The sequence below is a fragment of the Astatotilapia calliptera genome, chromosome 6, assembly GCF_900246225.1.
Source record: "Astatotilapia calliptera chromosome 6, fAstCal1.2, whole genome shotgun sequence".
NCBI classification, from domain to species: domain Eukaryota; kingdom Metazoa; phylum Chordata; class Actinopteri; order Cichliformes; family Cichlidae; genus Astatotilapia; species Astatotilapia calliptera.
In genome coordinates this window covers 22,570,986-22,584,857 of record NC_039307.1, presented here as the reverse complement: position 1 = coordinate 22,584,857, position 13,872 = coordinate 22,570,986, and the positions used below count along the sequence as shown (strand labels likewise).

Below are 13,872 nucleotides of genomic sequence, written 5' to 3'. Positions count from 1 at the left end.
GGAGGAGAATGACCCAACTGCTTTTAGCTGATAGGAAGGTAACAGTAGCTCAAATAACCCCTTGTTGCAACCAAGGTCTGCAGAAGAACATCTCTGAACACATAACCTTTTAAATCTTGAAGCAGCTACTGCAGCAGAAGACCACACCAGGTGCCACTCCTGTCAGCAAACATCAGAAAACTGAGGCTACAATTCACAGATTCACCAAAATTGAACAACAGATGAGTTAAAAAGCAGTTTTGATTTCTACTGAAAGATTTGGATCAGAATTTCTTGACACACGTTTGGCCTTTTAGTATCAGCTAAATATATTTTAAACCCCACAGCCTACCTGAGTGTTGTTGCTGACCATGTCCATCTCTTTATGACCACATTGTTCCCATCTTCTGGTGGCTCTTCCAGCAAGATAACACACGTTTTCACAAAGCTCAGGTCATCTCAAACTGGTTTGCTGAACATGACAATGAGTTCACTGTACTCAAACGGCCTTCATAGTCAACAGAGCTCAATCCGAAAGAGTACCTTTGGAAGGTGGAGGGACAGGAACTTTACATCATGTATACAGCTGACAAATCTGCATCAACTGTGTGATGCTATCATGTTAATATGGACTAAAACCTCTGAGCACCTTACTGATTCTGTGCCACAAAGAATTAAAGGAGCTGAAGGTCCAACCTGGTACGAGCAAAGTCTGACTAATGAAGTAACTGGGGAGTCATTTTCTTGACACAAGCCACAGCAGTGCTTTTCCTATTTTTTCTTTCCCACCCATCACAGGCTCACTTCTCTGCTAACATTTTGACCTCAGTGAGGTCATAATCCCAGGGTTGTCGACCCCAGCATATGTTTTAATAATATTATTATTATAGCTTGAGTGTACCACGCCTTTAGTTTCAGTATATGAAAACCGTACGCAAATTAAACCTAAAAATATGTGATACCCACAGCTGGAGACCAGTTGGAGGGTTACAGTGAAAAAAAGGTCCAACATATATATTGTTTTAAACACAAGATGGAGGTAGTGAGTTGTCATTCACCCAGTCACACTGGAGTACAATTCCTCTGCAGCGCTACCATTAATTTTAGTCTGAGGTAAGTGCGGTATCAGTGTAACATATTATCCAGACAAAGTATACACAGAAATAGACAAAATAATACAAAGAACAACATTTATTCAGATGTATCTACATCTTATCACAATCCAGTTATTTACAAGAATCAGGAGTACACGTGAAAGAAAAGTGTGGTTATAATCGGGAGTATGTAGAAATCGCAAATATGGCACTAAGTGGCAGGTAAACAGATATCTGACACCATTTTGGCATTCTAACATTTTCTCAGTATAAGATTATACATGTGGTAGAAACCAGAAACACATTGATTAATATCATATTGTCATCAGCTGCAGAGGAAAAGTTCACAGGTTCACATGTCCTTTACATTAAATGGCTTTTTTCACTCTGTTAAGAGAAAACTTTGTGTGTTTAATATCACTGAATTTTTAATAAATGCTGATGACAGAGCTTGCGCGCTCTACTTTCAAGTACTGTGCATTTGTAAATTAAATAATTTACTTCTATGTTCAATTAAGTGCCAACAAGCAGTAAAAAAAAAGTAAAAATCTAACAAATAAGGGTTTTCACGATTTCAACACACTGGCCACAACTAAAAATAAAGGCAAATTAATGAAGGTATGACAGAACACTAATGGACAAAAAGATTGTGTGCAAAGAAGGTGACTACACTAAAAAAGTCCCCAAACCCATTTTCAAGGTGACACTTATGAAGTACCAGGATGTTACATAAGCATATTATGGAAAGTTCCCCCTCCAGTGGCTGCTGCTTGACCAGATAACAGTCTGTCATGACAAAAAGCCGAACAGCTGAAATGAACTTCATTATCCTCTGTCCTCTGTGAAGATTAAAGTGCTTAAGGCTGAGTTTTGATTAGATGCCACATCGTTGGGTTTCTCTCAGTACATGTATTACATTATTTTGTCATTCTTTCCAAGAAAAGCAAGTTTACAAAGCTGAACACATCCATCACGTCTCTTCGTGAAACTACACGGTGACTACATCCCCCATAAGTCAAACTGCAATCTGTAACAGTGTCCACATCTAAAGTTCGTTCTCTTAAGTAGACTCCATCAAACATTCAACAAAGTGCTAACCAGCCGATTCAATCGAAATTACTATTTTACAAATACTTTAAAATACTTAACACAGTTAGAAGCCGATGTCCTATCAAGAGACAAAAGGCATGCAGTGCATTTCCAGAATCACTTTTATCTTCTTACACACCCTTTACATGCAGCTGTTAAAAAACTGCAGCTGTGAGACATATAAAACCACAGACCATATTCTAAATGAAGCACTACCTCAGAGAAACGCCGTCTCCGCTTGTTATCTGGGCAAAACACATTATCTTCCTGGCTTCTTCAACACAGCCTTTACTGTAACTGTAGCTTTTACTGAAATATTATTTTCCATTGTTTTTGTGTGTATAGTAGTATATTTCAGAGGGGGGGTGCTTCATTTAAAATACAGTAACTCTAAAAATAATTCTAAATTTACTATTTACATATGAGCGAGACTCTTCATACTGCACATTTTAGGTGACTAAAGTACTTCCCTTCAACGCTGGCATCCGAGCCGCAGTCCTGTAAAAATTAAATAAAAATAAAAAATAAAAAACATCGGAGGAGATCGATAATTTATACTGCTATATTGATCTCAAAGCGCTTACCTTGTACATCTTTCTTGCCTTTGAAAACTCTCTGGAGGTCTTAGGTAAACAAACTGCACAAAAACAGGAAGCAGATTTATGAATCGGAACAATAAAACAACCAAGACAATAAAAAGCACAAGCAAAATAAGCTTTGTTTGCAACACTGAGAAGCAGAGGGTTAGTTAATACAACATGCTTATTTTGTGAATTATGATCCCATATAGAATGAAATAAATAACCAAGATGGCGACAGGAAAACGCTGACTAAATAGTCAACCTTCAAAGCAGGACTTTGCAAAGCAGCGGGTGATGGTGGTATTTAGAGGTTTGTGTGTGCTGCAGCACATTTTCAAGTTTCCAATTGGGTGGATGTTTTTTAAGTTTTAGAATAACTGGGGCAGCTTGTTTCCTTACATTACACTTGCCATTAACACTAATGATGTAATACCGATGAAGCTGTTTGTGATTCTTTTTGTTTTTAAGTTCAAGATGTTTGCAACAACGTTTAATTTTTTCATCAGGGCGCCTTTCTAGCCTGACGGTGGTGCTTTGCAGAAAGTCCCTGAATAACCAAAGTTACCACAAAGCAACTCAGTATGTGACAATTCACACAATTATCTCACTTGGAAGCAAAGATATCAACCTGCTGGTGTTAATACAGGGAAACTCAGGCAATTTCAAATTCAGGACTTCATTTGTGGACCTGGAATGTATTTTCAAAACGTTGTTACATTTATTATCATATTACATGTTTATTTCATTCTGAACCATAATACACCCAAAGCCAACTCTACAGCCGCCAACTAATTTTTAACAACGAAATCATGCTTATAAGTTATTGACGTGACACACATAATGCATCATTTTAGATTAAAATAATTCATGACAGTAGGAGTTTATTCTGTTAAACCTTTTTTTAGTTCCAAAACATTTTCGGTGCATTACAATATCTAGTAAAAACAGAGACGGAACGCTTTTGCCAGGCTTGCTGCACTTTGTGCGATTCATCTTTCCATATTTAGTTGTGACTAAATAAAATTTCGTTGCCGATACAAATTTTCGTCACCACTGAGTTACGTATGTTGAACATGACACATAAAAGCAAAGATACGCTATGATCATTATAGTCAGGTGTAACTGTCATTTTAAAGAGGACTAAGAAAAATTGAAACGATACTAAACAAAAGAATTATAGTGTAGTTTAAAGAAAAATACTCTGTTGTGCTTTTTTTAAATTTTTAAGTGTTAATATAGTCCAAATTTATAAATACCAATAGTTGTAAAGCTTTTCAAATAATTAAAGCTTTTGTGCAACTGTCCAATAATTTGTATGTTCTTCCATGTCAGGGTGTTGCAACCATAATCGTGAGACTTTTATTATGAAGGTTTACATACAAAAGTAATAATAGTCAAAAGGATATTTCATAATACACAAGCAGCCCTGCCCATCAGGTCTTTATGGCTGCCTGAAGAGGTTTTTAATGCTCTCTTAAATATGGAGCCGCTAAATTTAACTCATGTAGTTATGTTAAGTTAAATTACAAAATAAACCCCTACAAGCCGTGAACTGATTTACAAAAATGATGCACTCAGACACAAAATTTGACGCGTCACCCTGATGACCCTTGCTACCTACCAACTCTCTCTCACAGCCTCGATGTCGCTCACGAGATTTTGCGCTAAACAGATGCCAAAAATCTAAAAAAAAAAATTAAAAAAAAGGAAAACAAATTGTTAGGTAATGGAAAAAAATGACAAAAGCTCAGATGTTTAGGACAAACTGATCCCCACCTGCAGTAATGCAATCCCAATAAATATGCCTGCCACCACTGTCAGGTTATCTTGAAGCCACTTCTCAAACTGTGGTACGCAGCCTTTGATATAGATGAATGACCTCTGGTCAGAGTCCTGTCAAAACAATTACAAGTCAAACCAATACTACAGCGTGATAGTCAAGTTCATCTGAAATATATTTGGTTTTATTTTGCTCCACGACACTTAACAACACAGTTATTTTTAATAGCACATGATTCCCCTTTTCATTTTGCGGTTTCCCCTAAAGCCCTCCACAGCAAAATGCCTCTGATCCAGTGTTACGTAGTCGTTAACACACACTCGGCTCACTGTTTTCCTCTGACTCTTGTTAAAACTGCTTCACTCTGGCTCACATTTAAAGTCAAGAAAACAAACAGAGCCTTTTTTCCTTACATTACGCTGGCCGTGCAGTAAGGCCAAAGCTAATGACAGGTGGGGGAGGGGATTTCAATTCCCATTGCATTGCTGCTGCATGAGTAATGCCACAAGGCCCAAAGTGTTGATGGAGAGCCAGCTGCTGTATTTTCACGAGTGAGGAGTTGAGAAACATACTGAAAGAGGAATATTGTGTCCAGGGTGGAGCAACTGACGACCTCATATAGCCATATAAACCTCCCTGAGGCAAAATAAGCCAGAACAATTCATGCTTTCTACTCTTTTCTATTCCTTTTACTTTTTACATCAGGGTCTCAGTCTCGGTGATAAATTTAAGTTTCCGTTTGTAGCTCACCGGTTTTGCTCGGATGTCGTATCCACACTGAGTGTTAATGACGTCCTCCTGCGAAGAGAAGACACACATGCATTTTTAGATTAGCTAGAGATTCTAGACTGGCCTTTACAGTGAAAAACAATAAAACATGCATACACATTAAAAACTGTAAAACTAGATGATCATGAGTAAAACTCACCAATCCATGGTTATACAGTTACTGTGAAGATTTTTGCATATAAACCAAGGATTTGTTTATGTTTGCTTGCCTATTATATTCTACTTGTGAAGATTAAACGACTCCAACGTTTTGTGTGCAAGGATGCATCTGCCTTTCTGGTCAGGTTAACCTTTATAAGACTGTGTGGGACCACAGCTGCAGAAACTTGGGCTACAGTAACATTTAACTCCCAGAAGTCAAATTTTGTTCTCTTAGACTTCTGAAAACAACAAATAAAAACTTTAGTGGGCAGATCATTAAAATAAAATGTGTAAAACACCGCTGACAAAGGGCAATGTTTGAGAATAAAGTCTGGTGGAAATCTTTTCCTTAATGGTCAGCCAAAATGAAATGGCTTCACTGGATGTGGCGTCACAGACAGAGGGGATTGCTTGGCAGAGGTTTCTGGCAAACCTTTGCCTTTTCCTTAGATCCATAGAGCAGAGGAAAAAGTTTAAAAGAAGTCAAACTTCCAGCAGCATTTGTAGCAATGTAAAAAAAACCCACTAAAAGCATTTCAGCTTTTGGATGTCATTTTTATGGCATTTAAATAATAATAATAATAATGGATTGGATTTATATAGCGCTTTTCAATACCACTATTCATTCACTCTCACATTCATACACTGGTGGAGGCAGCTACAGTTGTAGCTACAGCTGCCCTGGGGCAGACTGACAGAAGCGAGGCTGCCATATTGCGCCATCGGCCCCTCTGGCCAACACCAGTAGGCAAGTAGGGTAAAGTGTCTTGCCCAAGGACACAACGACCAGGACAGAGAGCCCAGGGATCGAACCGGCGACCTTCTGGTTACAGATGCGATTCCCAACCCCCTGAGCCACGGTAGCTAACAAAACTAATTTTAAATGTCACCTTTTATTTTAAATTAATACTTTTTGATGGAAAGCTAGCAGCAAAAAAAACAACAACTTTCAACTGACTTGAAACTGGCTGATAAAGACCTGACCTGAAATATAACCACAAAAGACACCTGCTGCACAACCCAACTAAACAATTAAAATAAAAAAAAATGAAAATTTTTGATATGGTATACACATTAAGAGCACACGGTGCCTTTGAAAAACAACTTTTTTAAATCCAAGTGTTTCCTTTTTTTTCCCCTATAGAGAATGACCTTGGTGGGACAGCGTGTCCTTGGATTGTCAAATAAAACCCTTCCTGAGTCTGTTTTTCTGAAGAAAAATGCTGTCACTGCTGCGCACAGTAAGCAGCAGTTAAGAGTATTTTTCTGCCAAAAAATGCCTCGGTCCAGAGTCCCACCCATCCGCTTTCAGACTCTGACTTGCAGTCAGGGCCTGACACGACTAAACACAGCGTCCTGAGCGTCCTGTTGGATGCAAGCCATCGTCGCTGATAGCGTCACTGCTTCTTCTGGAGAACATAGATAACAAGCTGTCTGTGACAAGAAAGCCCTTCAAAACTTCCCCTCAAGTCTTGTAGTTTCAGCATGTTAAAAATTATTTTAAACTCTAACAAAGGACACAAAAACACCAACAGCCACAACGTTATCTTGTGATAGAGAGACATACCGCTGGATCTTTGGTGCAGCAGGAAAAGGGCACTCCACATTTCTCACGACTCGGGTTTGAATCAGTACAGTTGAAGTAGATGTTCAAATTCCAGTCATCAGCCCCAAAAGCTCCACAACACTCCCACTGCAATAACATATAAAATACAAGGTAAAAATACTAGAAAGAAATCGGTGGCACAAATAAAGAAACGTTGCTTACATATTCCTGGGTGAAGTCGATCAGGTTCTGCAGATCAATGTCATCTCTGTAGGCCCGAATGTTGTTATTAATGAAAAAATTGAGCTGGTCCTTGATCCAGTCTTTGAAGACAAAGGCCAGGACTCCAGCAGTCAGCTCAAGAAAGAAAATGATGCCCAGGAACACGGAGAACTGAAAGACATGAGAATTTTCTGAATATAATAACTGTTATGAAAACAAGAAATATAAAGAATTATAGATTTCTGAGAAAGCCTTTAACAAACATACAAACTTGAGCAGGAAAGAGTTTTCCCGCAGCGCTCCAATGCAACCAGCAAACCCGAGAATGAACATCACACCACCCACGACAAGGAAGAGCCAGACAGGGTCAAAGCCCCCCAGGTCAGTGATGGATGAGATGTTGGACAGAACACCCTGGGAGCAAAGCACGTGAGGTCAAACTCAACTGAAAAACCACTGAAATATCATCACATTGCTAACATTCTTCCCAGGTAAAGTAATCATTTTGTAAGCATGTTTAACACCCAAATTTCATAAAGTACAATCCAAACCAATGTAAGCAATTATTTAAAAGAATTTAATAATAAAATTGTCAATTGTTTTTGATTTTTGGGAACAAGCTAATTTACTCTTGCTCAGAGCGAGCAAATGTAAATATGTTTTAATTGACTTAGCTTATCATATATTAGCTACGATTAGCTTCCTGGATCTGTACAAAGCTAACCAACCTAATTTGATTTTTCAATTTCTGCAGTGACGAAACAAACAAGCTCTAGCATGTAAACCAGTGAGCTATAGATATGCTATTAAAGTTGTGTCAGAAGTTGACATGCACCTATCATTAGCATGAATGCCATGGTAGTGTTGGTATTGTTTTCTTTGAACTGCTCTTTTACCAGGGTAGAATGATTGTATAGCAAAGTCTAGGCCTATTAACTTGGTAGTGATCATGACTGACCACAACTAGATCACAACTTTATCAGCATACAAATGATTTGTTTGACAGCACTCACTGAATTCTTCAATACAACAGTGTAAAAATCTAAGGAATTCAAATTGGGTAGATCTCTTGAAGTCATTTCTAAACAACTTCACATTTCAAGACTATCAGTTCAAACAATTCTATGTAAGTATAAGTTATTTGAATGTGTCACCACATCCACCAGTTCCAGCTAAAGTCTGGTAGAAGATCCAAGCCGTCACACTCGGATGAACGGTAGTTGGTTAGGATGTTCAAAAATTAAGGTTCAAGCCTGCTATGGACTGGAAACTGCTGAAACACCAGCGTCACTGTCTCCAGTCAAGCGAGTGTTTCACCACAGAAAGAAGCCCCTGGTCCAAAATCAACACTTTCAAGCTCAATTGAAATTTGCAGCTTTTGACAAGTCAAAAGGGCAATGATCCAAATACACGTCAAAAGTGGTTTTGGGATAGATAAAGCAGGCTAACATTAAGCTTCTGGAGTGGCCTTCCCAAAGCCTGACCTCAACCCTTTTGGGTATTTATGGACTAAGCTTAAAAGCCAGGTCCATGCCAGGAACTTTACCAATTCTGCCAAGGTGAATGGTCAAATATTCAGGCAGAATTATGGCAGAAGCTTGTTGATGGCTACCAAGGTGCAACTAAGGGACATTTGACCAGATATTATAAATATGTATATATTTGAACCTGCATTTATACTTTCGACCCTGTGTGGATTAGAGAAAATCCAAAATAAAATTTAAACCTGTGCCATTATTTTTTTCTTAAGATTAAAGGTACATACTGTACAATAATTCTGTGCTGGAAAAAGAACACATTCAAGCCCATGATGCTGTATGTAGATTTTCTTACCTCTAGATAGAGCCTGGCTAGCTGTTTGTTTTTGTCCAAAGCTAACAGTCTAATTTAACCCACACTTTTTACACCATACATTTGACATTATATTAATCTTAAAGTTAATCAACCCATTATAATAATTTAGCAATTAACAAATAATTAAATAATATTAGTTGTAGTCACGTATGTAGGATGAGATAACAATCAAGATCTTCAAATGTACTTTGGTGAAAAAGTGCTCTCAGTAGATTGTCTGCTTTTTGCACTCTCAGTACACAATGAACAAATCTGTGAAATGCATCAGATCAATTCATAGCCCATTGTTCATGAGTCCCACAGGAAAGCACAGCATTCCTTTCTGATTCAGTAAAGCCATGGTGACCATTCCTTGCACGCAGTCGAGTATAAACCACAACGATATGCCGGTTTGTGGAATATTTGCAGATACCTGTAAGTAAAAAGCTTCACAGAAATAAGTCCTGCAACTTGTTATTACACATTAATATACGACTAACCTTTTCACTCCATGCCCACAAACCAATGGCAAGAAACGCTACTCCAAGGAACTGACAGAGGGAGAAAAGAGAGAAACAAGAGAACAGGATTATTTTGCTGTGACTGCTACATGTAGTCATCACACAGACGCACACTGACAGAAACTACAGAGAGATTTTCCTGGCAGTGGTCCATTACTAAATATTTCTCATCCCAGTCTGCAGGATCAGCAGGAGGCTTCCACATTAGAAAGCATCTTTAAACAGCTTGACTGTACATAACTGTACGCCGCAGTGTAGAAGCAGTAATCGGGAATATTATTACTATGACAGTATTGTGATTTAATATTTTATGGTAGTTTGTGTTTACAAGACTTTTTAAATCTTGTGCTAATTACTTTAATATGTTTTTAATAAACACCTTATTTAATTGTCACATTTCCATGCCTTTTGTTACTTTCACATTCACTTGCAATGAGTTTTGGTTTTCTATTTGAAATAACTTTTTTACATCCTACTCACCACAATGCACTTAAAAAAAAAAGCATAGAGACAAACTCGGTAAAAAATATTTATGCTTCAGTGTCTACTGTGATACATCTTCACTGACAAACCATGACAAGAGAAACTTGAGAAAAACAGTATACTTTATAAGCCACTTAATTTGTGAGGATTTCAACAACAATTATTGTTGTTGGATATGCTTTTATCCAAGAACACCTTCACTATTAAAATTAAAACCCCACTAACTTACCAGGACTTTAACAAGCACTAAAATAAAGATGAGAAATAATAGGTTTTTGAATAACTGATTTTAACTGAAGTCTTTTGTTGAATTAGACACATTTATTCACCAGATAGAAGCACTAAGGACTTTTTTTAGATTAAAGATAATGAACTTTACAGACCATCTCAAGTATTTGTTTGTGAGACAGCTGTTAAGGCAGGGGAACAGTTGTTTGTGACATAAGCAGCTGATACCTGAATGACACAAAGCTCAAAGGGGCCGATTGCTGTACAGTTGGCTGAGAGCTTTTCCACAGCCCAAAGGCCTTTGTCTCTATCAGTCCCCGATACGTGAAGAACCACTGGGCACACCAATGCCATTCATGGCTTAAGTAGCATGTGCTGAATTTAGTGTATTTTTTAGCTTCTTTGTTTTATTTAATTTTTTTATGTCAGTTAGCACAAGTCAAAATTACTGATATAAATAAGTGAATAAAAAAAGATAGGGGCTTTGGCCGAAAGTCCCACACTCCCACACCGCAATGACTTACCAGGACACTTGAACTGTTACTAATATCATCAGAGATGTTGTCAGCATCTGTGTTTTCCCCACAATAACAAGACAAAATCCCTGCTGTTAAAAAGGCCTTATATGGCCAACGGTGCCTATCAGTAGGACTGCTGCAATTTACTGTATCTGTATTTGTATTCGTATGTAGACAAAAGTAGATATGCCCATATTTAATCCATCCAAAGAACATGCTGTATATGATGCTGTGGAGCAAGCAGTTCATTTGTTGGCACCAAATATGATAATGAACAAATGTCTCAGGCAGCACCAGGCTCAGTGGTTAGCACTATGGCCTCAAGGCCAGACAATCCTGGTTTCAAACGCAGGTATGACCCTTCTGAGTGGCCTGTGCATGTTTTACAAAGGAGCTCCTGTTATCCAAAAAGGTTAATGCTGCATAGCTCTGCCAATACACCCTCAAAAACAAAATTATTACTCTCAACGTTTTCTTGAGCGTCTTGGATCACTACATTATGTGAAGTTTTATTCTGCTATTTCAGCCAAACTGTTTATTGACTGACGGACGATTAAAAAAAATATGACAGAACAATCAATGATGAGCATAATGTCCCTGCTGTCTCTTATTCAAACCAGGCCACACTATTTCATACATCACTTATAAGTTAGGCATTGTTTTCTGCGACCAATCCTCTAAATCCACTGATTATTCTACTTACTTTAATGCAAGTACTGGAGAGGCAGCCAATATCAAACAATTAACACTTGGACTCACTGACAGCGTTTTTGCTTTAAATGAGATAAAACAATGAATCGATCAAAACAGTCACTGTTTAAATCGATTAATCGCTGCGGTTCTACGAGAGCATCGCTCTGTTAATAACTTAACTAACCATTAGTAAAGCCTACCCCACCTTCCCTCATCAACAACCTGTGAAAAAAGCACCCATGCGGGTTATTGTTTCAAGCCAGGAAGTGGCGGCCCACGGTGACTGTGGGTTTAAAAGACGGAATGTTTGTTTTTTTCCCCTGCGGTTTCACTCATGCATAGAAAAGGTGACGGCTGTTTTCTCAACCTAAACATCACCACGAAAAAAGAAGAAAAAAAAGGCCTCAGCTGAAGGCTACGGTCATGTAAACACGCGATGATGCCGAGAGAGAGAGCTGTTCTCACTCTGATGGAGGACACACGAAAACAAAGCGGCTGATGGGTGACAGGGAGCAAGTGCACAGGAGCAAAAGAGAAAGTGGAAGCGAATCGAAACCCAGGACAACATAGACACAACAACAAACACATACGCACACATAAATGCACCTCACAGCTGCTGATTGGGAACAAAGAGCGTGTCAGTGTGTTAAACTGACGATGGCAGGCCTGAAGTCGCAGACGGGGGACTTACCCAGAATATAATGTTGAATCCGAAAATGAAATACTTGATGCAGCAGCTCACTTCGTGAGCCTTGAAATGCTTTCCGGACATCATCTGGATGGATTTTGTTTTCCTTCGCCGCCTCTGCAACGAGCAGGAATCACATTTGCAGCTGTTCTGTGTTTGGCAGTCGGGATCCTCTGGAAACACCCTTTAATAATTTTTTTTAAGGGCTCAACACATGCCGCCCTTTCTAGCGTCTAATTATTAACACCATCTTGATTTTGTGCGGATAAAAGTCGCAGATGAAGCCGTCGGGGAGCGTTCACAGTCCGTCGGCGTCCCTCTACAGATCTCAGCTTTTACCCTGCGTAGATCCTCAGAGGTGTAACGCTGAAATAAACCACAGTGAAAGTCAACCAGATTAAAACCGACGGTCTCCTATCTGACCCGTAATCTAGACATGGCTGTTATTTGATTGCCATGTCTAGGAACCAATGATTTCTTTTAGTGATCTGAGAAGGCGGGACTTCCTCCATGAGAGGGTCTCTAGCCCCATTACAGTGGCAGATAGTACTGGTTACGAGGTAATTAATCATTTATAGCGGAATTTATTACCCATTAACTAAATACGTGTATGATACACGACAGGAATACATAAGTAAACTTCATCACAGCCATCAGGCTATTAGGCAATAATAAGGGTATAAGGCTTGAAATAGTAATTCAAGTTGTAGTGGAATAAATATTAATTCATTCATGCAGTTTTTTGAGGCTGCTGGGTATTAAATCAATCAATAAGTTAAAGACTAATAAACATGGACATCTTAGTTGATGTTAAATATTAAAATTAATATATTTTTGAGACAGAAACAGGATTGAGTTGCTTCACCAGACTTGATTACAGGTCATTTTGTAATGCGAACTTTATGCTTTTATCAGAAAGAATTGAAATAGAAAGTATAAAGAGTATAATTACAAATGTAGTTACAGAAAATATAAATTATGTGTTTCCTTTAGTTACTTGAATGTTTTTATTGAATATTTAAGATTTCATGTTTTTAACACATTACCTCACATTGTCTTTTCCAAAGACTTGTTTAGTCCTGATGAAGAAAGAATTCCAGAGAACACCGAAATAAAGCAGGCTGGATCTCATGTTTCACTCTTGTGTTTAAATGTCAGCAAAGAAAAACAAAATAAAGTTCCAGTTTAATGAGACACAAACTGCCTAGACGCGATGCTTCTTTATTGTTTATTTTCAAAACGCACTTAAATTTTCTACTTTCTTAGGCTTAATCTTTATAAGGTGGATGTGGTGTTTACGCCTTTTGGAGGGTGTAACTGTCCCTGCTTTATATTTTATTTACAGTGTTCTTTTGAACTTGTAATTTTGCTGTTTTAAACATCGGTACCTTCTTAGAAATTACATTTAACTTTACAGTAGATCAGTGTGGCATACTGCTAAAATACATTTGGCCTTTATTATAATGTACATGTGGATTAGGGCAAATATACATGTGAAAAAATAAGCATCCTCATGATTCAGTAGCTTGTACAACCACCTGCAGCAGCAATAAATGTGACTTCAGTCTCTCACAGCATTGTGGAGGAATTGTGTCCCACTCTTCTTTACAGCGTTGCTTCAGTTCATGGAAATTTGCAGGCATCGACTTGTGCAGCACTCACTTAAGGTCCCACCTCACTGTTACAG

At 38.2% G+C, this 13,872-nt stretch overlaps 1 protein-coding gene across 1 annotated transcript; it reads right to left on the bottom strand.

The window, feature by feature from the left end:
- Positions 1-1,152: 1,152 nt before the first annotated feature.
- LOC113024236 (tetraspanin-5) lies at positions 1,153-12,648 on the bottom strand. Its single transcript, XM_026171117.1, has 10 exons — positions 12,189-12,648; positions 9,555-9,605; positions 7,489-7,635; positions 7,222-7,392; positions 7,021-7,146; positions 5,274-5,321; positions 4,520-4,636; positions 4,365-4,426; positions 2,747-2,799; positions 1,153-2,660 (listed from the first exon to the last, which is right to left on the bottom strand). The coding sequence occupies exons 1-9, from the start codon at positions 12,270-12,272 to the stop codon at positions 2,787-2,789; spliced, it is 819 nt and encodes a 272-aa protein (XP_026026902.1). The 5' UTR covers positions 12,273-12,648; the 3' UTR covers positions 1,153-2,660; positions 2,747-2,786.
- Between the last annotated feature and the right edge of the window lie 1,224 nt (positions 12,649-13,872).

Coding starts and splice junctions, on each gene's coding strand:
- LOC113024236 (XM_026171117.1), bottom strand. CDS start 12,272: ATGATGTCCGGAAAGCATTTCAAGGCTCACGAAGTGAGCTGCTGCATC. Junction 5,322..7,020: donor GCTGCACCAAAGATCCAGCG/GTATGTCTCTCT, acceptor TTCTCTTCGCAG/GAGGACGTCATTAACACTCA. Junction 4,427..4,519: donor TTGGGATTGCATTACTGCAG/GTGGGGATCAGT, acceptor TTTTTTTTTTAG/ATTTTTGGCATCTGTTTAGC.